The following is a 27,412-nucleotide window of genomic DNA, read 5'->3' as shown; positions in this document are numbered from 1 at the left end:
TGGAAACAGGCCATTCCGGCCCTCCTAGTCCGTGCCGAACTCTTAATCTCACCTAGTCCCACCTACCCGCACTCAGCCCATAACCCTCCACTCCTTTCCTGTCCATATACCTATCCAATTTTACCTTAACTGACACAACTGAACTGGCCTCTACTACTTCTACAGGAAGCTCATTCCACACAGCTATCACTCTCTGAGTAAAGAAATACCCCCTCGTGTTTCCCTTAAATTTTTGCCCCCTAACTCTCAAATCATGTCCTCTCGTTTGAATCTCCCCTACTCTCAATGGAAACAGCCTATTCACGTCAACTCTATCTATCCCTCTCAACATTTTAAATACCTCGATCAAATCCCCCCTCAACCTTCTACGCTCCAATGAATAGAGACCTAACTTGTTCAACCTTTCTCTGTAACTTAAGTGCTGAAACCCAGGTAACATCCTAGTAAATCGAAATTCCAGGATTGAACAGCTTATCATATGAAGAGCGTTTGGTGCCTCTGGGCCTGTATTCACGAGAATTCCGAGGAATGAGAGGTGACCTCATTGAAACCTATCGAATGGTGAAAGGCCTTGATAGAGTGGATGTGGAAGGGATAGTTCCAATGGTAGGAGAGTCTTAGATCAGAGGCTGAGATACATCTTTTAGAACAGAGATGAGGAGGAATTTCTTTAGCCAGAGAATGGTGAATCTGTGAAATTCTTTGCCACAGGCAGCTATGGAGGTCAAGTCTTTCTGTATATTTAAGGCAGAGGATGATAGATCCTTGAATGGTTAGGGCATGAAGAGATACGGGGAGAAGGCTGGAGATTGGGACTGAGAAGAAAATTGAATCAGCCATGATGAAATGGCAGAGCAGACTCGATGAGCCAAATGGCCTAATTTTGCTACTAAATTTTATGGCTTATGGACTTATGTGTTACGTTTCCCTAGCATTGGGTGTAGAAATGTTATTTTCCCTGTATTCTTAAAGTACTTAACTTTTTTTATGTTTGCTTGTATTTTTATATAATCACCTCCATACATGTAATGTTCAGTTAATTTTCTAGTAATTACGGTACCGTTGCTTCTGTATTTTTCTAGATACTTGTTAGTTTTCTGTAGCAAGCATTACACTACTTGAATCTGGCTACTTTATACATTAATTGTTATCACTAGAATTCTGTTATCTGCTCTGAGTGTGAGACAATCACAAATGATATTTGCTTTCTATTTTATTTTCTTTATTCTCCTGGATCCTCTCTATTGTTCATTTTCCATTCTTGTAACACTTAATAAAACAGCCATAAGCATTTCTGAAAAAACTTTGGATCACAATGCACCAGGCAGTAAGCCCTCTGCACCCGAGGACAAGCGACACAGTGAGCAGAAAGTAAAGCAAAAAGTAACCCTTTCATTCCCAGGATAATTCTCATGAAACTCCTCAGGACCTTCTCCAATGCTGGTACATCTTTTCTTGGATAAAGAGCCCAAAACTACTCTCAATACTCCAATATGATCTGACCAGTGTCTTATAAAGCCTCAACTTTACATCCTTAACTGTTAAACTGTATGCTCATGGGAAACCTAATCAGAATATCTTCCATTGTTCCCCAAATCACGTTCAATTTCATGAGATACTAGCTAATAGTCCATAGATTTTATTTCTTATTTAGTCTTAATTTCCATATAACCATATAACAATCACAGCACGGAAACAGGCCATTCCGGCCCTCCTAGTCCATGCCGAACTCTTAATCTCACCTAATCCCACCTACCCGCACTCAGCCCATAACCCTCCACTCCTTTCCTGTCCATATACCTATCCAATTTTACCTTAAATGACACAACTGAACTGGCCTCTACTACTTCTACAGGAAGCTCATTCCACACAGCTATCACTCTCTGAGTAAAGAAATACCCCCTCGTGTTTCCCTTAAACTTTTGCCCCCTAACTCTCAAATCATGTCCTCTCGTTTGAATCTCCCCTACTCTCAATGGAAACAGCCTATTCACGTCAACTCTATCTATCCCTCTCAAAATTTTAAATACCTCGGTCAAATCCCCCCTCAACTTTCTACGCTCCAATGAATAGAGACCTAATTTGTTCAACCTAGAAGACTTCAGCAGTAAGTTCATATAAATAATGTTCAGAAATATTCCCTTAGCCAGTACATCAGATATATGGTCAGAAAGATTTGAAAGTAATTACCAAACCTTCACAAATCTTTTTATTTCCTTTACAAAGGTGTTCAGCTACACAGTGCATTTCCATATAATTATTCGAATCATCACTGATGGATAGAGGAATGGCTGACAGGCAGGAGGCAGCAAGTGGGAATAAAGGAGGCCTTTTCTGGTTTGCTGCCCGTGACTTTTCGCATTGTTTGTCAATGATTTAGATAATGGAATTGATGGCTTTGTAGCAAAGTTTGCAGATGATATGAAGATAGGTGATGTATAACATGTATAGGCAACAGGGAGGAAATAAGATGCTTGAGGAGTATAAAAAGAGTAAAAAAAATACTTAAGAAAGAAATCAGGAGGGCTAAAAGAAGACATGAGGTTGCTTTGGCAGTCAGGGTGAAGGATAATCCTAAGAGCTTCTACAGGTATGTTAAGAGCAAAAGGATTTTAAGGGATAAAATTGGTCCTCTTGAAGATCATGGATGGAATCAAAAGAAATGGGAGAGATATTAAATGGGTTTTTTGCATCTGTATTTACTAAGGAAACTGGAATGGAGTTTATGGAAACAAGGCAAACAAGTAGGGAGGTTATGGAACTTATACAGATTAAAGAGGAGGAGGTGCTTGCTGTCTTGAGGCAAATCAGAGTAGATAAATCCCCAGGACCTGACAGGGTATTCCCTCGGACCTTGAAGGAGACTAGTGTTGAAATTGCAGGGGCCCTGTCAGAAATATTTAAAATGTCGATATCCACGGGTCAGGTGCCGGAGGATTGGAGGATAGCTCATGTAGTTCCGTTGTTTAAAAAAGGCTCAAAAAGTAAGCCAGGAAATTATAGGCCGGTAAATTTGACACCAGTAGTAGGTAAGTTATTGGAAGGAATACTAAGAGATAGGATCTGCAAGTATTTGGATAGACAGGGACTTATTAGAAAAAGTCAGCATGGCTTTGTGCGTGGTAGGTCATGTTTAACTAATCTAATAGAGTTTTTCGAGGAAGTTACCAGGAAGGTGGATGAAGGGAAGGCAATGGATGTTGTATACATGGACTTCAGTAAGGCCTTTGACAAGTTCCCGCATGGGAGGTTAGTTAGGAAGATTCAGTCGCTAGGTATACATGGAGAGTGAATTGGATTCGACATTGGCTCAATGGAAGAAGCTAGAGAGTGGTAGTGGAGGGTTGCTACTCTGAGTGGAGGCCTGTGACTAGTGGTGTGCCACAGGGATCAGTGCTGGGTCCATTGTTATTTGTCATCTATATCAATGATTTGGATGATAATGTGGCAAATTGGATCAGAAAATTTGCTGATGATACAAAGGTTGGAGGTGTAGTGGACAGTGAGGAAGGTTTTCAAAGCTTGCAGAGGGATTTGGATCAGCTGGAGGAATGGGCTGAAAAATGGCAGATGGAGTTTAATGCGGACAAGTGGGAGGTATTGCACTTCGGAAGGTCAAACCAAGGTAGAACATACAAGGTAAATGGTAGGACACTGAGGAGTGCAGTAGAACAGAGGGATCTGGGAGTACAGGTACATAATTCCCTAAAAGTGGCTTCTCAAGTAGATAGGGTTATAAAGAAAGCTTTTGGTACATTGGCCTTTATAAATCAAAGTATTGAGTATAAGAGTTGGAATGTAATGGTGAGGTTGTATAAGACATTGGTGAGACAAAATTTGGAGTATTGTGTGCAGTTTTGGTCACCTAATTACAGGAAGGATATTAATAAGGTTGAAAGAGTGTAGAGAAGGTTTACAAGGACGTTGCCGGGACTTGAGAAACTTGAGTTACAGAGAAAGGTTGAATAGGTTAGGACTTTATTCCTTGGAGCGTAGAAGAATGAGGGGAGACTCGATAGAGGTATATACAAACGTTTGTAAAATTATGATGGGTATAGATAGAGTGAATGCAAGCAGGCTTTTTCCACTGAGGTTAGTGGAGAAAAAATCCAGAGGACATTGGTTAAGAGTGAAGGGGGAAAAGTTTAAAAAGAACATTAGGGGGGGCTTCTTCACGCAGAGAGTGGTGGGAGTGTGGAATGAGTTGCCAGATGAAATGGTGAATGCAGGCTCACTTTTGACATTTAAGAAAAACTTGGACAGGTATATGGATGAGAGGGTTTTGGAGGGATATGGCCCAAGTGCAGGTCACTGGGACTAGGCAGAAAAATGGTCCGGCACAGCCAAGAAGGGCCAAAAGGCTTGTTTCTGTGCTGTAATGTTCTATGGTTAGGTAGTGCTGAGGAAGTAATGCGATTGCAGCAAGACTTAGACTAATTGGAAAAATGGGCAAAAAAGTGGCAGATGGAATACAGTAAAAATCAAAACAAAAATACAACTGCACATGCTGTGGATCAAAGAATACGTACACAACGCTGGAAGAACTCAGCAGGTCAGGCAGCATCCGTGAGAAAAGAGTAGCCAACGTTTCGGGCCGAGACCCTTCATCAGGAATGGGGGGGAAGAGAGGGCTGAAACCCAGTAATAGAGATAAGGGAGGGGTTAGGGCCTAGAGGCGCCAGGTGGAAAACCAATCAGAGGAAAGATAAAGGGGGGAGGGGGAGGGGATAAGCATGAAAGAACTGTAGAGATAAAGAAGCAGAAAGTTGAAAGGGGAGAGAGGCAGAGAGGGACCTGGGATAGGGAAAGGGTGAGGGGGAGGGAATTACCGGAAATTGGAGAATTCAATGTTCATACCACCAGGCTGGAGGCTACCCAGACGGTAGATGAGGTGTTGCTCCTCCAATCTGAGTTTGGCCTCATCATGGCAGTAGAGGAGGCCATGTATGGACATATCTAGATGGGAATGAGAGACAGAGTTGAAGTGGGTGACAACCGGGAGGTTCTGTCTATTGTGATGGACGGAGCGTAGGTGCTCGACGAAGCGGTCCCCCAATCTGCGTCGGATCTCGCCGATGTAGAGGAGGCCGCACCGGGAGCACCGGATGCAATAGACAACTCCAGCTGACTCGCAGGTGAAGTGTTGCCTCACCTGGAAGGACTGTCTGGGGCCCAGAATGGTGGTAAGGGGGCAAGTGTGGGGACAGGTGTAGCACCACCAGCTCCCCAGCACCACCACACTCCTCCGGTTGGCGGAGCTTGTTCTAACTCTCAATAACTTCTCCTTTGGTTCTTCCCACTTTCTCCAGATCAAGGGCGTAGCCATGGGCACTCGCATGAGCCCCAGCTATGCCTGCCTCTTTGTGGGTTATGTGGAACAGCCTATGCTCCAAATCTATACTGGCACCACTCCCCAACTTTTCCTCCGCTACATTGACGACTACATTGGTGCTGCTTCCTGCACCCATGCTGAGCTTGTCAATTTCATCAACTTTGCTTCTAACTTTCACCCAGCCCTTAAATTCACTTGGTCCATCTCGGACACTTCTCTCCCCTTTCTTGATCTCTCGGTCTCCATCTCTGGAGACAGACTATCCACTGACATCTTCTACAAACCCACTGACTCCCATAACTATCTTGACTATACCTCTTCCCACCCTGCCCAATGCAAAAATGCCATTCCCTATTCCCAGTTCCTCCATCTCCGCCACATCTACTCCCAGGATGAGGCTTTCCATTCCAGGACTTCTCAAATGTCCTCTTTCTTTCAGGATCATGGTTTCCCTTCTGGCATCATCAAAGATGTCCTCACTCGCATCTCCTCCACTTCCGGCATTTCAGCCCTTAACCCATCCTCCCATCACCACAACAGGGACAGGGTTCCCCTTGTCCTCACCTACCACCCCACCAGCCTCCGGATCCAGCATATTATCTTCCGCAACTTCCGCCACCTTCAACAGGACCCCACCACCAAGCACATCTTTCCCTCCCTACCCCTCTCAGCTTTTTGCAGGGATCGTTCCCTACGAGACTACCTGGTCCACACGTCCCTCCCCACAGATCTCCCACCTGGCACTTATCCCTGCAAGCGCAAATGCTACACCTGTCCCCACACCTCCCCCCTTACCACCATTCCGGGCCCCAGACAGTCCTTCCAGGTGAGGCAACACTTCACCTGCAAGTCAGCTGGAGTTATCTATTGCATCCGGTGCTCCCGGTGCGGCCTCCTCTACATCGGCGAGACCCAACGCAGATCGGGGGACCGCTTCGTCGAGCACCTACGCTCTGTCCGTCACAATAGATAGGACCTCCCGTTTGCCACCCACTTCAACTCTGTCTCTCATTCCCATCTAGATATGTCCATACATGGCCTCCTCTACTGCCATGATGAGGCCAAACTCAGGTTGGAGGAGCAACACCTCCTCTGGGTAGCCTCCAGCCTGGTGGTATGAACATTGAATTCTCCAATTTCCGGTAATTCCCTTCCCCTGTCCCAGGTCCCTCTCTGCCTCTCTCCCCTTTCAACTTTCTGCTTCTTTATCTCTACAGTTCTTTCATGCTTATCCCCTCCCCCTCCCCCCTTTATCTTTCCTCTGATTGGTTTTCCACCTGGCGCCTCTAGGCCCTAACCCCTCCCTTATCTCTATTACTGGGTTTCAGCCCTCTCTTCCCCCCCATTCCTGATGAAGGGTCTCGGCCCGAAACGTTGGCTACTCTTTTCTCATGGATGCTTCCTGACCTGCTGAGTTCTTCCAGCGTTGTGTACGTATTCAATGGAATACAGTGTTGGGAAATGTATGACAATGCATTTTAGTAAAAGGAACAATAGTGCGGACTAGTATCTAACTGGGGAGAAGGTTCAAATATCAGAGGTGCAGAGAGACTTGGGAGTCCCTGTGCAAGACTCCCGAAGGTTAATTTACTGGTTGAATCTGTGGTAAAGAAGGCAAATGGAATGTTGGCCTTTATTTCAAGAGGAATAGAATATAAAAGCAAGGAGATAATGCTGAGGCTTTATAAGACACTAGTCAGGCTGCACTTGGAGTCTTGTCAACAGTTTTGGGCCCCATATCTCAAAAAGGATATGTTGTTATTGGACAGAGTGCAGAGGAGGTTCACAAGGATGATCCCAGGAATGAAGGGGTTAACATATGAGAAGTGTTTGCCAGCTTTGGGCCTGTACTCATTGGAATTTAGAAGAATGCGGGAGTGGGGGGATCACATTGAAACTTACTGAATATTGAAAGGGTGGATGTGGAGAGGATGCTTCCTATGGATGGGGTATCCAGAACTAGAGGGCACAGCCTCAAACTTGATGTATAGAGGAATTTTTTTAGCCAGAGAGTAGTAAATTTGTAAAATACTCTGCTACAGACTGCCAAGTCTGTGCAAATTCAGTATTTAAGACGGAAATTAATCATTTCCTGATCGCTCAGGGCATCAAAGGATATGGCGAGAAGGCAGGTGTATGGGGCTGAGTGGGATCCGGGATCGCCGTAATGGAATGCCTGAGCAGACTCAATGGGCTAAATGGCCTAATTCTGCTCCTGTGTCTTATGATTACAGATTTGGCTTTAAACCTGGGAATTTACAATTTACAAAGGTTGCTACTCAGATTTAGTTAGTTTTTAATTTTGTTTGGGTTCATCTGGATGGTTTTCAGGACAGAGATGGTATTTAGGACTCAGGTTAGAGTCTAGGGACAGGACTGTGGAGGAATTGGAGGGCAGGCCAGAGCCCTCAGAGCCCTGGGGAAGTCAAGCCCACCATCTGTGAACCCATGAGTCCACTGAAGGCTGGAGCCTTCCTCTGGGATTAGAGGACTGTGTATGTGTGGATGGGAGGGAGGGAGGAGCCAGGCTTATTTTGCTGTTGCAGCTTTCTTGCTAGTATGTTCTGTGCTGTTCTGCTTAGCATTATGAGCATGCTACATTGATGCCAAATGTGTGTTGGTTGTTAATGCAAATGATGCATCTCACTGTATGTTTTTATGTACATGTGATAAATAAACCTGAATCTGTATCTGAGTCTCAAAATGAACCAGTTATTTCCTGTGCCATGCTTAAAACTAACGTAAATCTGACAGCATGCTCAGTGGCCCATGGAGCGATAATAAGGAGAATAAAAACTGTAACATTTTCTATCCCTAAGTCAGTCCTCTTAGTCTGTCATCTCATCATGCCTATTGGGTCTTTCTTCACCAGGCACGGACAGGGGACCTATGTCTATGCCATTACAGGATCGAAATACGTGGGAAACTGGGTTCATGGAAAACAAGTAGAGGCTGGAGAGCTCATTCACCTTAATCACCGATACCAGGGCAATTTTCTCAGTAACAATGTAAGTGCCATCTCTAGCCATTTACCTTGGCCATGTCTTGTCTTGTTTCACTTCTCTTCTCTTTGCATGCCCATCACCTCCCTCTGATGCCCCTTCTCCTTCCCTTTCTCCCATGGTCCACTCTCTTCTCTTATCATATCATTTTTTCAGCCCTTTATCTCTTCCGCCTATCACTTTACAGCTTTTCACCTAATCCTTCCTATCCCACCCACCTATCTTCCCCCTCAGCTGGTTTCACCTATCTGCTGCCAGCTTGTATTCCTTCACCTCGAAACATATCAACTTCTGCCTGAGAGGCAACTTGGATCTGCTCCAATTTGCCTACCGGCACAACAAGCCAACAGCAGATGCCATCTCATTGGTTCTTCACTCAACCCTCGGTCATCTGGACAGCAAAGGTGCATACATCAGAATGCTCTTTATCGACTACAGCTCAGCATTCAATACAAGCATTGGATTTATTTCTTTTAGAGCAATGACTCCATGCCAACACTACATATTGATCTATGGTCTATGCATGAGCATTGTTCTCTCTCTCGCTGCAATGCAAACACGCCAGTTAAAGCCATCTCTGCATGCCTGCTTTTTATTTAATTGACATGCAGTTGTGCACAGACACAACAATCAAACACTCTAAAACTAAACAATAAGCTTCAAGAACTTGGCTTCAACCCCTACTTGTGTAATTGAATCCTCACTTTTCTCACTTGCAGATCCTGGTTAGTTCAGATTGGCAACAATATCTCGATGGTCTCCATCAGAACAGGTGCAGCACAAGACTGTGTGCTTAGGCCCCTGTTCTACTCACTTAGCAGTGGCTGACCACAGCCACAATGCCATATTTAAGTTTGTTGATGACATCATTGTCATTGGACAAATCAAAGGTGGTGACGAGTCAGCATATAGGAGGGAGATTGAAACTCTGGCTGAGTGATGCCATAACAATAACATCTTACTCAATGTCAGCAAGACCAAGGAGCTGATTATTGACTTCAGGAGGAGGAAACCAGAGGACCATGAGCCAGTCCTCATCAGGAATCAGAGGTGAAGAGAGTCAGCAACTTTAAATTCCTCTGTGTTATTTCAGAGAGCCTGTCCTGGGCCCAGCACGTAAGTGCAATTACGAAGAAAGCACAGCAGCGCCTCTACTTCCTTAGGAGTTTTGTGAAGATTCAACATGACATATAAAACTTCGACAAACTTCTATAGATGTACAGTGGAGAATATATTGACAGACTGCAACACAGCCTAGTATGGAAACACCAATGCCCTTGAACAGAAAATCCTACAAAAAATAGTGGATACAGCCCAATGCATCACAGGTAAAGCCCCCTCCACTGTTGAACACATCTACAAGGAGTGTTATCACAGGAAAGCAGCATCTATCATCATGGACCTCCACCACCCAGGTCATGCTCTCTTCTCACTGCTGCCATCAGGAAGTTGATACAGGAGCCTCAGGACTCACATCACCAGGTTCAGGAGCAGTTATTACCCCTCAGCCATTAGGGTCTTGAACCAAAGGGGATAACTTCACTCAACTTTACTCACCCTAACACTGAACTGTTCCCACAACCAATGGACTCACTTTCAAGGACTCTTCATCTCATTTTCTCAATATTTATCATTTATTTATTTATTTATTTATGATGATGATGATGATGATGATGATGATGATGATGATGATGATGATGATGATTATTATCATTAGTGGTAGTATTTTCTCTATTTTTTCTTTTGTATTTGCGGTTTGGTGTCTTTTGCACACTGGTTATCTGCCCTGTTAAGTGTGGTCTTTCATCGATTCTGTTCTGGTTATTGGAATTACTGAGTACTGTATACCCACAAAAAAACGAATCTCAGGATTGTAAATGTTGATATACATGTACTTTAAATTTACTTTTGAACTTTGAACCTTTTTATTCTGGATTTCACCCCTTCCTTTCCAGTTCTGATGAATGGTCTCTGCATGAAATGTCAAGTATTTATTCCTCTCCATAGATGCTGCCTGACCTTCTGAGTTCCTCTGACATTTTGTGTGTGTTCCTCTGAATTTTCAGCATCTACAGAATTTTTTGTGTATATTTAAATCCTATTTATTTGAGTACCTCGTACATGAGGCCTACGTTTGGTGCTTTCTCACCTCGTTACTTATCCAACTGATTTACTCCCCGTACATCAATAAGCTACTACTATTCTGAGATTGATGCAGATTCATCGGCAGAAGCTTTTCTTCAGAAGAAACATATTAAAAAAGAGGGAGTGTGGCATGGTAGCGTAGTGGTTAGCATAATGCTATTACAGCACCAGTGATCTGGATTTAATTCCCTCTGCTGTCTGTAAGGAGTTTATACGTCCTCCCCATGACCACGTGAGTTTCCTCCCACATTCCAAAGATGTATGGGTTTGTCATCTAATCAGGCACATGGTGTAATCGGGCAGCACAGGCTCACCGGGCTGGAAGAGCCTGGTACTGTGCTGTATCTCTAAATAACATAATAATAAATCAGAGACGTTCAACCTTCCTCAGAGGCTCATTACAATGCACTAGTGATTGGTCAGAGTCCTGGGACCAAAGCTCTCTGAGGTGAAATAGATTTCAATGCCATAGTAGATTTAGTGAGTTGGTCACAACCCAGGTTTCGGCAAGAAAGAAGACTGGCACCATGAAGGGCAGTAACCACAGACTGGACTGCAAAGATCACCGGTGATTATTCCCCTCTCAGACGGATTATGGATCTGGTGGTATTGATCCAGAGGTTCGTCAGAAGTCAAGAATGAGGCATAAAACTTGATGGTTATGGTCATTTTATTTAGTGTGTTAAAAACACAGAAGGAACAAAGGAGAAAGAATTCAAAGAGAAAGCAGTTTTTATTGTTTCATACTCAGACTAGAGAGAACAATTACCCTTTAAGATAGCTATTTTCAAATGGCATGATACCTGCTGCAGGGTAGAGGGGGCAGGGTTGGAGATATGTCTCTACCAAAGGAGGTGTAAATACTCTTTCCCTCTGGTAGCCTGCAGGTCACCTTAGGGCAAGGTGTTGCATCTGTTTAGTTTCTCCGATCAGGGTCACATGAAGCCATGGGGCAGGTAGCGGATGTTCATATGAGCAGCTGGTGCATATCACAAGTCCTGGTTATGTGACCACTGACACCAGGCAGACAATCTCTGAAGAGTATTGATAATGGCTGGGGTCACCCGTCTTGTAAAGACACTGCTCAGAAGAAGGCAATGGCAAACCAGTTCTGTAGAAACATTTGCCAAGAAGAATCATGGTTAAAGACCGCGATCACCCACTTCATATGACACTGCACATGATGACGATGATATTCACTGCAAAAAAAACTGAGAAGCTTCTAGAAAATACAGGATCAGCTGTTTTACAATTACTGGGAATTTTTCTAAACAGCTACACATTTACAAGTGGTTATAGAAAAAATAGTAAGCATTGGAAAGTTAAACTGCAAGAAAATAGTAGAGAATTAGCAATTCTGCAGTCTAATCCACAAGGATGTGTCACTTTGGATATGTTGGGGAGAATAGCCTCTCACAAGAAGGTAGCAGCAGTACCCATGTTTGTGGCACCAGGGGCGGGTAAAGTCTAGGCAAGCAGTATCATTTTAAAATATTTATTATTAATTATTATTGAAGATCAACAAAAAAGAAACATTAAGTCAATATGTCATTATATACAATAAAGAATTAAATTAGCAAATAACTGATTAACAAAGCTAAGCAATATATCAATAATAAGAAGAAAAAATAAAGTGTTAAGAATATTTCTTGAAAGAAAAAAGAAGGGAAAAAAAGAACCCCTACTAAGTAAGAGAAAAAAACCCACTAACTGAAATAAAAACTGAATAAAACCCATTGGGAGCACAATCCCGGAGCTACACATCATAGAAGCTTCCATAAAAGAAAAACATCAATCTGCCAACTCAAATCGGAAGGAAGCCATATTAATTAACTCAAATCAGATGATAGTAGCGGGCAAATGAACCCCATCTTTTCTCAAAATCAAATCAAGGATCAAAAGTTCAACTTCTGATTTTCTCTAAACTAAGACATAGCATCACCTGAGAGAACCATTGTATCAAGGTAGGAGCAGAAGCATCTTTCCATTTCAACAAAATAGCCCTTCTGGCCAATAATGTAACAAATGCAATTATATGTTGGTCTGATGGAGAAATACCATGAATATATTGAGGGATTATACCAAATAAAACTCAATTTATTAGGTTGTAAATTAATTTTTAAAACTTTAGAAATTGTAGAGAAAATAGACTTCCAAAAATGTTTCAATACAGAACATGACCAAAACATATGTGTCAATGTGGCTGTCTTGGTTTTACATCTGTCACACTGACTATCAACATTAGGAAACATTTTAGACAATCTCTCCTTTGTCAAATAGTAGCAATGTACAATTTTAAATTGAATTAAAGAGTGACTGGCACAGATCGAAGAAGAGTTAACCAACTTCAAAATCCACAACCAATCTTCTATTATCAAAGTCATGTTAAGCTCTCTCTCCCAATCTTGCTTAATCTTAAGTGAAGGGTAATTGTGCTGTTGTAACAATAAACTATAAATTTTCCCAATAAAACCCTTCACTAAAGGATTCATTTTTAAAATAACATCTAACAGGTCAGAATCCTGTATATATAGAAAATTACTTAAATATTCTTGTAAGAAGTATCTGACCTGAAGATATTGTAGGAAATGTGAATATGAGAGAGAGTATTTAGTTCAATCAATCAGCCATCATGGAACAGATCCATGAAGGAATAAACTCCTTTATTCCTCCAAAGAAGAAAGGTAGGATCACTTAATGAAGGTTTAAATAAATAATTTCGATACATTAAACTAAAAAGTTTAAATTTTTTAGATTAAAAAAATTACAAAACTGGAACCAAATTCATAATGACTGCTTAATCACAGGGTATAAATTTAAATTAGTAATTTTGGCTAGTTGTACAGGTAGAGAAGCTCCTAATAATGAGGTTAAGTGAAACTGTTTCACAACATTCAATTCCAAATCAATCCAAGGTGGTCGTTAATTTTTATTAGCCCAATATAACCAAAAACACATATAATGTATATTAACAGCCCAATAATACATTCTTAAATTAGGCAGAGCAAGACCTCCATCTTTTTTTAAATTTTTGAAAATGATATTTACCAATTATTTGTCTTTTATTATTCCAAACAAAAGATGAAATAATAGTCAACCTGATCAAAAAACTTCTTAGTTAAAAAAGGGATATTTTGTAATACATATAAAAAATTTGATAAAATCGTCATTTTAACTGCATGAATTTAGCCAGCTAATGAAAGTGTAAGTGGATTCCATCTACAAAATAATTCCTTCATAAAGCCTACTAAAGGAACCAAATTAGCTTTATAAAAGTCCTTATGATTTTTAATGATAATAATACCTAAATATTTAAATGAGTCCATAACTCTAAAAGGAATATCATCACATATAGAAGCTGAATCATTTAGGGGAAATAAAGTTTATATAAGTTTATATCCCGAAAACTTTCCAAAATCATTTAATAGTTTCAATAAACTAGGAATGGATTCTTCAGGATTCAAAATGTAAACTAAGATCGGGGAACTGTTCTTATGAACAGTCCCATTTATGAGAATTCCATGAATATCTTCAGCTTCATGAATTGCAATAGCCAAGGGTTCCAACACCAAATTAAATAGCAAAGGACTTAACGGACATCCTTGTCTCATACCCTGCGAAAGCCAATAAAAAAGAGATTTGCAATTATTTGTAATAACAGTAGCAATAAGGCTTTTATATATCATTCTGATCCACTTATTAAAATTAACACCAAAGCCGAATTTCTCTAAAACATTATTTCCATTCAACTCTGTCAAATGCCTTTTCAGCATCGAGAGAGACAACATATTGGGGAGTCTTAGAAAAGGATAAGTATATAATATTTAACAGTCTCCGAACATTAGAGAAGGAATAACAGCTCTTTACAAAATCTGTTTGGTCTTGAGAGAGAGTATTCTCCAGTCAATTGGCCATTATTTTGAAAGAATTTTAGCATCCACATTTAATAATGAAATAGATCTATATGAAGCACAGTCAGTAGGGTCTTTATCTTTCTTAAGAATTAAAGAAATAGAAGCTTCATAAAATGTGGGAGGTAACTCTCTTATCAAAAAAGAATCTTTAAGCATTTCCAACATATATGTAAAAAGCAATTTTTCAAATTTTTTATAAAATCCTACAGAATAACCATCCAGTCCAGGAGCTTTACCAGATTGCATCGAAAAAATAGCTTTCTGAATTTTGATTTCAGTAATAGGAGCATCAAGAGTTTGCTCATCTTCAACAGAAATTTGAGGAAAATCGATCTTTTGTAAAAAGGCATTCATTTTAGAAGAATCAACTGGAAACTGAGATTTATAAAGTTCAATATAAAAGTCTTGAAAAATGTTATTAACATCTTCATAATTACGTGCTAAACTACCATCTCCCTTACGAATTTTTTAAATTTTTCTTTTAGCTCTAGCTGCTTTTAATTGAGATGCTAGTAGCTTATTATTTTTATCTCCAAACACATAAAATTGACTTTTCAATTTAAGCAAATTTCTTTCAGTAGGATAAATTAATAATAAATTATATTGTGATTGGAGTTCAACTCTTTGTTTAGTTACGTACCCCATAACTGGGTTTACAGACCAGCAGAAATAGAAGAATCCGTTGGAGTCTGGTGGTACCGAAAACTAAAGGTGTTTATTAGTAAGCTAAGCAATACAATATCAAAAATGCAAATATACATATAAAACATAGAAGTGTAGGAATAATAATCAATAATAAACAAACTCTATCAATGTCTAGGGGTAAATGAATTATCATAAGAGAATATAGAGTTCAGTTCAGTTCATGTGTGCTGAGGTAGTTGCGGTTGTTGTATTGTGATTTGTTGGAGAGAGAGAGAGAGAGAGCAAGCAAGAGATTGAGTAGCTGCAGCCAGCAAACCTTCTGTTGTATTCTGATTCCGTCGTACCGTTGTGGTTATTCGGTTATGACCCCTCCGTTCTCAGCCAGACTGTTCTTCTGTGGTGGACTCGTCACTCTGGCATGAGTGGACATACACACAAGTCCCCACTGGTCCTACCGTCACACTGTGAGCTTTGTTGACCGATCTCCTGATTCAGTCCTCGAAGCCCCCACCTTCCTGTGGGTGCACAACACTCGGTCAGTGTCCACTGGTGTGTCTCAGGGGTGTCTCCCCACATCTGTCTTTTATCCCCACTGAGGGGGTATCAGCCATCCATCAACTCAAAATGACCATGTCCATCAAATCAGGCCACTCCTGCTGTCTCCTTAGGAACATTAATGAGCAAAGTAACGTCCTTGCAGCGAAAGGTAAACAATCCAGGAAGAGCCATAATACATAAATCAAATCTCTCTCTCTCTCTCTCTCTCTCTCTCTCTCTCTCTCTCTCTCTCTCTCTCTCTCTCTCTCTCTCTCTCTCTCTCTTATCTGTAGCAGATGTCTCTCCCTCTGTTCTTCATCTCTCTCTCATTAACAGCATAGCAATAGCAATAGTTCATAGTTCTTAAAGGGGGGGAGGGAATGGTTAACTCTTCACCCCATTTCCATCAGGTCTGTTGTTCAGCACTCATAACAGTTTGAATAAATCAATGTTAGGAGAGATTGCATAAATATTATCCAAGTCTTTAATTTGTTTGGAAATCTTATCTAACTCTGTTTTTGCCTGTTTCTTAAGCTTAGCTAAATAGGAGATTATCTGACCACGCAAATATGCTTTAAATGTATCCCATATAGGCAAGCAGTATCAGTGGAGATTTATTGATGAAGAGGACAGATGGATGTGTCTATAGCTAAGAACAAGTCTCCAAAGAAAATTTTTATTTACCAAGTACATATATTTCAGCACAGACAACCCTGAGATTCATTTTCCAGAAGGATGTGCTGGGTACAGGATGTCTCAGATCAGGTACAGAACATTCAGAAGGAGGAGGGAGAATAGCCAGAGACCACAGTTCTGCGCTACTTCCTGATGTTACGCATATTCTCTAAATCCAAAAGAGAATTCAAAAACTTCTTTACTGTAACAGTGATAAGAATATGAAACTTGTTTCAAAGTGAAATGGCTGAGACGAACAGTAGAGGGGCATTTAAGGGGAAGGAGAATAAAGATGTAGGAGACAATGGTAGTGTTTAATCAGATAGCTTAATTCTTAGATTGCTTAATTGTTATTTGCAGCCCGAAGGTGAATTTCTGCTACTTACTGTACATACATGAAACTGTTAGTATGCTTCCTAGTGGCCACAGTATGTAATTTGCAATTGTTCAGTGGGTCCCCTAGTGACTACATTTATATGGTTCTGGAAAGCTCTGGAAACTTCTTTGGTGCTGCATTATATGAATAACGTTTTCTTGACTGTGTGACTCTTATCTACAAATTTGAATGGAATGCTTCTTGTCTATAAGTATAAAGAAAGCTGACTATACAGCAGAACCATTTTTGACTCTCCCACTCTTGAATTCATAGACCTCTATCAGTGTCCATTTTTCTACTGTCCTTGTCAGTTAATGTTTAATAAAACAGTTGTGAAGCAACAGATTTCTGACTTCTGAAAGAGCCTTGGATTGAAAACATCAGATTCCAATAGTGTAGATGGTCATGTTAGGAGGAAAAGCTTGTAAATTCTGGCATGGACCAGTTGGAACAAATAACCTGATTCATTCACTATCGACAAGACCAGAGTTCGAGGCCTGGAGTTCGGGTCCTTATTCGTCATCATTGGCAAGTCCTGGGTCGATACTGAAGATCAAAGCTTGAAGGTCAATCAGAGATCTGGATCAAAACCAAAGGTTGATCTGAATTGAGGAGGATGGAGAGAAGGAGAAATGGGTTTTGTTTTGCTATTGTTGCTTTGTTACCAAGTTTAACCATTCAGTAAGTACAGCGATCCTCATGACTTTCTATTGAGAAAATACACTGCAGTGAATTAAATTAAAAAGCGGTTCTGTTTTTTTGAGCTGCCTCCAGCACATCCTTGGATGTTTTAACATGAGTGACAGATTTCACTGTTTGTTTCAATGTACATGTGATAAATAAATCTGAATCTGTCTTTGAGCTGAAAAGCTTCTGTGGTTTTGAGTTCTTCTAAGATTTCTGTTTCCATATTTCTTCAGCCTATCGGCCGAGGAAAATACATCTTTAACTTTGGATGTGAGCAGCACGGTGAATATCTTCAGACGGAACAGGTAAATCCCAGTGACAACATTCCACAGCGGAATTTTATTGTTAATTCAAGTTCATGTTTACTGTCATTCAACTGTGCACATGTATACAGCTAAATAAAACAATGTTTTTCTGGGGCCAACGTGCAAAACACAGAACATATTGTCACACACAGCAAATATAGTTACAATCCAGTATATGCAGTCACAAGATAATATTAACACAAGTCCCTGAAGATTGACAGGTTGACATAAAGTGCAAAGTGCTGTATGCTTAATCTCTGGTTAATTAGGTAATCATGTTCCTCTAGAAAACGATAGGCAGTGTAGCAGTTAGTGTAACACAATTATTGCAACAACAGCCCAGGTTTGTTTCCTCTGCTGTCTGTAAGGAGCTTGTACATTCTCCCCATGACCACGTGGGTTTCCTCTGGATGGTCCAGTTTCCTCCCACAGCCCAAAGGTGGGTTATTAGGTTACTTGGTCATATGAGTGTAATTGGGCTGGAAAGACTTGTTACCGTGCTATATCCCTAAATAACAATAAAATAAAAAATGAACCAGGAAATTAATCAAGTGTAAACATGCAAAACCAAACCAGTCACCTGGCAGCAGTGACAGAAATACACTGTGGTGATTTTTGACTTGTTTATTTGAGTGACAGCATCTATCTTTGTCTTCACGCTACCAGCAAGCATTGATAGTGTAGGACTCACTTTGAGACCAGGATATTGAAAAAAGGCATTAAAGAATTCATCCCTAAGGCACAGATGTCATATGATGACTAAAATGAGTTATGGTACACAGACAAACAGAATAATCAGGGTGGAAACCGCGGACTTTGCAGTGAAATGAGGCAAGTATTTTAGCAGCACAGAAACACCACAGATATGATGCCTTCTGAAGCACATTCAGACATTTTATAACTCAATAACATTAGTGTCTTGGAGTACTGCACACCGATGAGCCATGTGGTGATTGCACATCCTGAGAGTGCCAGAAGTTTCAGGAGGTCAGCTGTATGTATTTGACTGTTCTTAGAACAGACAGCATACAAAACAGAACATTACAGTACAGTACAACCATTCACTCCACGATCACGTAGCCCTCCATCTACCTATCTAAGAGTCTCTTAAATGTCCCTGATGTATCTACCTCTACTACTGATTTGTAATGGGCCATAATTGTTGTTCTTGCTTGTAATATCCAGATCCCAAAAGATGAATAAATAGAAATAAAATTTCAGCGATCAATCACAACCAGTTAACCTACCACAGACCCAAACATGGGCTAAGCGGATTATTATGGGAACAGATTTTGTAAGTGAGATATAAAGTGGATCACCCTGAAGATGTGTACTACTTTTGCTGATCACAGTGTGTCTCATTGCCAGGTTTCTCACATGACCAATAGGAAGAGTTCTAAAAAGGCAGCGTCCGGTTCAGCCACTCCAAGCCCACTCACCACAGAACCTTCACTTCTGAGTGAGGCTAGTGTAGCTTGTGATTGTTTGCAGTGTCTCCTGGCATGTATTTGCATGAGGGCTAGAGATGATTGCACCTGTCCAGCACACGCTGTGATGTCATGGAAAGCATGTAGTGCGTGAATGCATCACCTTCCAATCTCAGCTCTCTGTACTGTTTTCTCATGTCCAACTCCTTGAAATCCCAGTTTAAGTCTTAGTCTGCATTTGTATCAGCTGCTTAACCCCTCCTAGATGTTTTCCTATGTTCAAGAGTCTATGCAATGTGAGCTATACTAAATTGGTAAAACGTCTTTGGAATTGGTTTATCATTGGAATTGTTTTTTATTGTCACATGTACGGAGATCCGGCGACAAGTTTGTCCTGCATATTGTTCATACAGATCAGATCATTACACAGTGCATTGAGGTAGAATAATAACAGAATGCAGAATGAATCATCTGCAGCTCAACATTAGTAAGACAAAGGAGATGGTGATGGACTTTAGGAAGACTAAGCCTACACTGCTCCCTCTTACTATTGATGGTGAGGACATGGATGTGGTGAGGACCTACAGGTACCTGGGGGTGCACCTGGATGACAGATTTGAGTGGAGCACCAACACAGAGGCTGTGTACTAGAAGGGTCAGAGTTGCCTCTACTTCCTGAGGAAACTTTGGTCCTTTGGAGTATGCAGGCCTCTCCTTCACACAGTCTACCAGTCTGTTGTTGCCAGTACAATCTTCTATGCAGTGGTGTGCTGGGGCAATGGCATCAACGTGGGTGATGCTAACAGGCTCAATAAACTGAGTAGAAAGGCTGGCACTGTTATAAGAGTCCAACTGGAATCACTGGAGGCTGCGGAAGAACAAAGGACGATATGGAAAATCCAGGCAATTCTGGACAATGTTTCTCATCCTCTGCATGTCACTTTGGCTGATCAGAGGAGCTTTTTTAGTACAGTAATAGACTAAGACAACTGCATTACTCTAAAGAGCACTGTATGAGGTCATTCTTACCCTCAGCCATTAAGCTCTATAATGAGTCGACCTATAGCCAGAGAAGTGATAACCTCTTCCTGTTTGAGATAACTTATTTTTTATTCTTTCTACTTCTTTTGTAATATTTATATATCTGTACACTTGCAATGCTGCTGTGACATGGTAATTTCCTTTGGGATCAATGAAGTATCTATCTAAAGTGTTACAGTTACAGAGAAAGTGCAGTGCAGCAGACAGTAAACTGCAAGATCATAACAAGGTAGATTGTGAGGTTAACAGTCCATCTTATTGTATGAGGGAACCACACAGTAGTCCTAAATCAGCAGGATAAATATTGTTCTTGAGCCTGGTGGTACATGCTTTCAGGCTTTTGTATAATTTAGTGGAAGGTAACATGCAAGGTCATGATGAGGTAGAATGAGGTCAAGAGTTGTTGAGTCACATGTCAGGAAACCTTCTAAGGTAGCTGTTCATAAACAATTTACTGAACGTTCTACCTGGGAAGAAGGGAGAGTTGGAGGTAGTGATGGTGGAGAATGTATAAGAGACAGAGCTGGGTCATATTCTGACCATGAGATGATTGAAACCTAGAATGGACTGAAACTGGGAGGCAAGCCAAGCCAAAGAGAGAGTGGCAATATAATATAAACATCAGAATTAAGAATATACCCTGCCGAGTGTGAGCTGTTATTAAAACCATTCTCCCTAAAACAGGATAAGACTGAAGAAGAAACAGAGGAGGAAGACTTGGTGGCTGCGATCGTTCTGAAGTGGAAGGCAGAGAAGATCTCAGGATTGACTTTATATTCACCAAGTGAGTACACCAGTATATTTGGAGCTACACTAAGGTCATCAACATAAAATCCATTCAGAAATTCAGGGTGATTCCTTAAACAAGAAAGTGATAAATGTGGAACAGCGCAGAGACGTTACTGGACTTTCTCTATTTACTCTGGTTGTTGCCATTTTATAAGCCATTGACAGGGATTCTTCTCTTTATTCAGAGATACAGCATGGTAATAGGCCCTGTGACTACTATGCCTTTGGAATGTGGGAGGAAACCGAAGCACCCTGAGGAATCCCACGCGGGTGCAGAGAGAACACACAAACTTTTAGACAGCAGTGGGAATTTACATTTTGGCAAGTTAAATTAGAGCAGGACTTGCAGAGTAAATGATAGCTTTCTGGGGAGTGTTGTGGAACAGAGAGATCTCGGGGTGACAAAGAGCTTAGCTTTATTTGTCACATAGATATTGAAACATACAATAAAACATAGTGTGAGGATGTGCTGGGACAGTCTGCAATTCTCACCATGCTTCCGGCGCCAACATAGCTTCCCTACAATTTCTAACCTTAATCCATATGTTTTTGGATTATGCACCTGGAGAAAACACACGTGATCACAGGGAGAACATACAACTCCTTACAAAGAGTGGAATTGTACCAGTGTGGCTGGCACGGTGATAGCTTTACACTAATTGTTACACTACCATGCCACCCAAATGTGTTAATTTTTTTTCTAATGAATTGCACACTTAGACTTTGATCGGCATGAGAGTTGTAAAGGTAAAACAAGGAAATGGATCTCTTAACGATACTAGATTTTAAATATCAGGTTTGGAAATCACCCCTAGAGTGTTCAAATATTAGAAATATAGGCCATTCAGCCCATTGTACCTGCTCTTCCCTTCAATGAGAAAACAGTTTATCTTTTAGCTGAAACCCACTTCTGTAACTAACCTCATATCCCTCAATTCTGTTAATATATAAAGATCAATAGATGCCTGACTTTGGCATACTCGGTGACTGGGCTGTACATCTCCCTGGCTTGGGAATTCCAAAAATTCACTTTTCTCTGAAAAAACTTTTTGTGATCTTAGTCCCAACTGCTAGGCCTTTAATTTGAAACTGAGACCACTGATTCTAGACACAACAGGGTGGAGAACAGCAGTCTGAATTGTTGGTCCTGCCATGCCTCATGTGAATTTTACATGTTTCAATAAAATCTTTCAAGTGAGTACATCCAGCCAGCTAGATAATCTAAGAAAATTATTTAGAACATTAAGCAGTACAGGATCTTTGGCCCACAATGTTGTGCTGACCTTCTAACCTACTCTGAGATCAAACTAACCCTTCCCTTCCACATAGCCCTCCATTTTTCTATCACCATTTAAGAGCATCTACCAACCCTGGCAGGACTTTCCACTCTGTGTAAAAAAAAACTACCTCTGACATCCACCCTATACTTTCATCCAATCACTTTAAAGTTATGCCCTCTACTATTTCTACCCTGGGAAAAAGCTTCTTTCTGTCTACTCTATACCTCCTATGATAGATAGAAAGAATTTTAAGCTGCTTGAAGAAATCACTTTGTACATCTAACGTGGTATCATCAGTTTAAAAGTTGGTAAGAATGAGGTAACTTTAGGAATGTTGCATCAGAGCCAACAAGTCCCTACCCAACTGTCACTGGAAAAAATTGATGAAGAAAGGGAGCATGTCTGAACATATGCTGCTCTACTGCCATGGAGAGGTCACACTCAGGTTGGAAGAGCAACAACTCACATTGTAGCTGGGTAGCCTCCAACCTGATGCTATGTTGATTTCTCCAACTTCTGGTAATTTCTCTCCCTCCCTCTTTTTCTCTTTTTCCAGTCCCCATTCCGGCTGCCCTCTCACCCCTTCTCTTCTTACCTGCCCATCACCCCCCTCTTCCTTTTCTTCCATGGTCCACTGTTCTCTCCAATCACATTCCTTCTCCTTCAACCCTTTGCCTTTTCCACCTATCACCTCCCAGCTTCTTACATCATCCCCCTCCCCCACCCACATACCTCCCCCCTCACCTTTCACTTGCCAACTTGTACTCCTCCCCAAACACCCATTTTCTCATTCTGGGTTCTTCCCACTTTCTTTCCAATCTTGATGAAGGCTCTCGGCCCAAAACGTCAACTGTTTATTCCTCTCCACAGATGCTGCCTGACCTGCTGAATTCCTCCACCATTTCACGTGTATTGCTCAAGATTTCCAGTATCTCTTGTGTTTACAACCAGATTACCTCATATCTTCTCTCCCTGCTCCTGTTCAGAAACGCCATCCACGTGGTGTTCATGCTTCATCAGAGACTGCTTGCTGTGTTCCTCCATTCTTTTTCCCAACAGATGCATGAATAACATGCCAGTTTAAGGGCCCCCCCCCCCCCCGTTGATATTATGAAGAAAGCCAGAGGCCAATTTGATAATAATTTTACTGAGAGATTTATCCTCAGTTTAACTTGCTAAAGCAGGGTATAGATTGATTTCAGAATCCCACTAGTGCCCGGGGGAGCAGCTTGTTTCAAATCAGTACAAACTAATTGGGTACCATGGTGATGTAATGGTACAGCTCGGGGCATCAGAGTTCAGTATTCAATTCCAACACTCTTTGTAAGGAATTTGTACGTCATCCCCATGAATGTGTGAGTTTCCTCCAGGTGCTTGAGTTTCCTCCCACAGTCCAAAGACATACCAGTTAGTAGGCTAATTGGTCATTGTAAATTGTCCTTTGATATGGCTAGGTGAAATAGGTGGGTTGCTGGGCCAGAAGGGCTTGTTCTGCACTATATGTCTAAATAAATATATAAAAATGACTGAGGTTGTGGGCTGAACAGGCTGAATTAGAATCAGGTTTAATATCAGTGGCACACAGTATGTCATAAAATTTGTTGTTTTACGCCAACAGTACATTACAATACATAATTTTAAATCTACAAATTACAATAAGAAATAGATATGTAAATTTAAATTATGTAGTGCAAAAAGGGGTTAAAAAAAAGCAAGGTAGTGTTCATAAGTTCATTGTCCATTCAGAAATCTGATGGTGGAGAAAAAGGAGAAGGAGCTGTTCCTGAACTGTACTGTTCTATGCTCTGTGTTTAACTTTAACTCCCTCAATTTCCCTTTCCAGCATTTGAGTCTGAACTCAATAAGGAAGCCGAAGAGAAAGCTGCTGAACAGGCAAAAGCAGCTGCGACAGATGAACCTGATTTGGAGGCCCCTCTGACAGATGCTGTTGAGAAGGAGGCCCCAGTACCAGAAGCCCCTGAGCCAGAGGACCCTGCAACAGAAGCTGCCGAGGCAACTGCCCCTACCACAGACACTGATGGGATGGAAGCACCTCCCACAGATGCTCTGGGGACAGAGGCTCCAGCAGCCTACCCCTCTGAGGCAGACGACACTGAGGAGAAGGCCAAAGATGCAGAAGACGCAGGCAGGCCTAAGGTACTTCCTGAGGATTTGTCTGCTGTATGGGAGGAAGGTGCTGAGGCAACCGCCGAAGCCGAGGCTGAGAAAGACTGAAGGAAGACTGCTGATGAAACCGAATACTGTACAAAGTTTTAAGGAGGAGAAGACCAGGCTAGGAAATTCATCCATGCATTGGCTAGAAATACCAAACAATATATAGAAACACATGCCCTATAAACTTTACTGATTGTCACTGCAAGGTGATTTAACAAATGCTGTAGTATGAATCAATACTCTGTCCAAAATAATTCCTTCAAAAATAAATGTTGTTGTAAAAGTTTAGAAACTTTTCATGTATACTGCAAAGAATTTCCACCTGTGTCAATACTACCTAACAATACAAGCTGGAGTTGGCCGTGTCAGGAGCCCATTGGCACTTGAATCAACCATATATACTTCAGCTGAGCAAGGAGGAACATTCAGATGGGTAACTGGTTTACTCTTATCACATGTATTGAGAGACAATGAAAAGTCATCCAGAGAGTTCATCTCATGCATATGTACATTGAGGAAAATAAAATGCAGAATATGGGGTCAGTTACAGTGAAATACAGTGCAGGGTACAGAATATAGTGTTAGGATACAGACAAAAGGCAGATAAGTGAAGTGCACGAGCCACGACATAATGAACTGAGAGATCAACAATTCATCTTTATCATATATAAGATCTGATCAAGATATGGGCAAGCCTATTCTGAATCCAAACAGCCAAGTTTCCCTGGATTCCATGCCTCCTGACTTTCTGAATGAGCATACCTTGACAACCTTATCAAATGCCACATACACTGCTCTACCTCAATCAATGCATTTTGTTACGTCATCAAAGAACTCAATCACACTTGTGAGGTATGAGCTCCTCATCACTTGTAAATTGTGTCTCTAGGAATCTTTTCCAATAGTTTGCCCATCACTGAAATAAGACTCACTGATGTATAATTCCCAGGATTTTCCTGAACAAAGGAATAACATTTGCAATCCTCTAATCATTTAGTATCGCTCATCTAGCCAGTGAGGATGCAAAGATCATTGCTGGGATGCAGAAATTTCTTCCCTCACTTCCCATAGTAACATGGGGTGTATCCCATCAAGCCCCAGGAACTTACCTATCTTAATGTTTTTCAAAATTTTTAGTACGTCCTCTTTCATCGTACTCACAAACAGCAAGGTCCCTTTCACTGGTGAATAATGAAAGCAAAGAAATGAATTGACTTTATTACTTAAATCCTTCATATACATGAGGAGTAAAACTCTTCACATTATGTCTCCATCTAAATGTGCAATCATAGTAATTTGTAATAAATAATGTGTACAACAGGACAGTCAATATAACATAGAAATACAATTGCGTCAGAATGAATTAATCAGTCTGATGGCCTGGTGGAAGAAGCTGTCCTTGTGGTGAACTACATATACCTGTCTGGACACACCCCCTGCTGACTGCTCCTGTGGCTCCTCCCACAGACCCCCTGCTGACTGCTCCTGTGGCTCCTCCCACAGACCCCTGTATAAAGGCGGTTGAGGCCTGAGCCCGGCCTCTCAGTCTCCAGGATGTAGTATGGTGGTCACCACTGCTTGTTCCTTCTTCTAGTCAATAAAAGCCAATATCTCGCCTTTACGTCTCAGAGAGAGTTATTGATGGTGCATCAGTCCTGGAGCTTGTTGGTCCTGGCTTTTATGCTGCGGTACCATTTCCTGGATGGTACCAGCTGAAACAGTTTGTGTTTGGGATGACTCAGGTCTCCAATTATCCTTCGAGCCCTTTTTACAGACCTGAATAGTGGGAAGTTCATGTGCTGGGCTGTCAGAACCACTCTCTGCAAATCCTGCGATTAAGGGAGGTGCAGTTCCCATACCAGGCAGTAATGCAGCCAGTCAGGATGCTCTCAATCATGTCCCCGTAGAAAGTTCTTGGAATTTGGGGGCCCATACCAAACTTATTCAACCATATGAGTTGAAAGAGGTGCTTGGAAGAAAGAAAGGGAGCCTCCAACCTGATGGCATGAACATTGATTTCTCTAACTTCCGTTAAAGCCCCTCCTCCCCTTCTTACCCCATCCCTAATTTTTTTTTCTCTCTCTATCCCTCTCACAATAACTTCTTGCCTGTTCTCCATCTTCCTCTGGTGCTCCCCTCCCCCTTTCTTTCTTCCAAGGCCTTCTGTCCTATGATACTCCTCCTTCTCCAGCCTTGTATCCCTTTTGCCAATTACCTTTCCAGCTCTTAGTTTCATCCCTCCCCCTCCTGTCTTCTCCTATCATTTCTGATCTCCTCTCCCCCTCCCACTTTCAAATCTCTTACTTTCTCTTCTTTCAGTTAGTCTCGGCCCGAAACGTCAACTGTACTTTTTCCTATAGATGCTGCCTGGCCTGCTGTGTTCCACCAGCATTTTGTGGGTGTAGGGTAGATACTAGACATCCCAAAGAAGTAGTATTCTAAAGGCAGGATGACACAACTGTGGCTAACAAGGGAAGTCAAAAACAGCATAAAAGCAAAAGAGAGCCCATATAATAGAGCAAAAATTAATGGGAAGTTAGAGGAAGGGAAAGCTTTTTAAAAAATCAACAAAAGACAACTAAAAAAAGCCATAAGGAGGAAAAAGCTGAAATTTGAATGTGAGTTAGCCAATAATATCAAAGAAGATACCAAAAGTTTATTCAGATATATATATATGGAGTAAAAAAGAGATGAGAGTAGATATCAGACCACTGGATAGTGAGACTGGAGAGGTAGTAATAGGGACAGGAAAATGGTGGATGAAGTAAATAAATATTTTGCATCTATCTTCACTGTGGAAGACACTAGCAGTATTGTGGAAGTTTGAGAGGATCAGAAGCAGAATTGAGTATAATTTCTATTAATAGAAGGTGCTTGATAAGCTCAAAAGTCTGAAGTTGGGATAAGCCAACTGGACCAGCTTGAATACACCCCAGGGTTCTGAAAGTGGTGGCTGGGGAGATTGATGAGGCATCAGTAATGATCTTTCAAGAATCGCTATGTTCTGAAATGGTTCCTGAGGAATGGAAAATTGCAAATATCACTCCACTCTTCCAAGTAGGGAGGGAGGCAGAAGAAAGGA

At 41.3% G+C, this 27,412-nt stretch overlaps 1 protein-coding gene across 1 annotated transcript in view; it reads left to right on the top strand.

The window, feature by feature from the left end:
* Nucleotides 1-24,622, top strand: part of rsph1 (radial spoke head component 1) — a 38,398-nt gene extending 13,776 nt beyond the window's left edge. The window contains exons 5-8 of the mRNA XM_073044772.1: nucleotides 8,205-8,340; nucleotides 17,547-17,618; nucleotides 20,771-20,870; nucleotides 23,999-24,622. Coding sequence (XP_072900873.1) covers nucleotides 8,205-8,340; nucleotides 17,547-17,618; nucleotides 20,771-20,870; nucleotides 23,999-24,390 — 700 coding nt within the window. The 3' untranslated portion in view covers nucleotides 24,391-24,622. The remainder of the gene's footprint in view (nucleotides 1-8,204; nucleotides 8,341-17,546; nucleotides 17,619-20,770; nucleotides 20,871-23,998) is intronic.
* Nucleotides 24,623-27,412: the final 2,790 nt, after the last annotated feature.

Source organism: Hemitrygon akajei, chromosome 5, assembly GCF_048418815.1.
Source record: "Hemitrygon akajei chromosome 5, sHemAka1.3, whole genome shotgun sequence".
Classification (NCBI taxonomy): Eukaryota; Metazoa; Chordata; class Chondrichthyes; order Myliobatiformes; family Dasyatidae; genus Hemitrygon; species Hemitrygon akajei.
The sequence above is the reverse complement of the archived record's forward strand: the minus strand, read 5'-3'. Positions and strand labels throughout refer to the sequence as shown.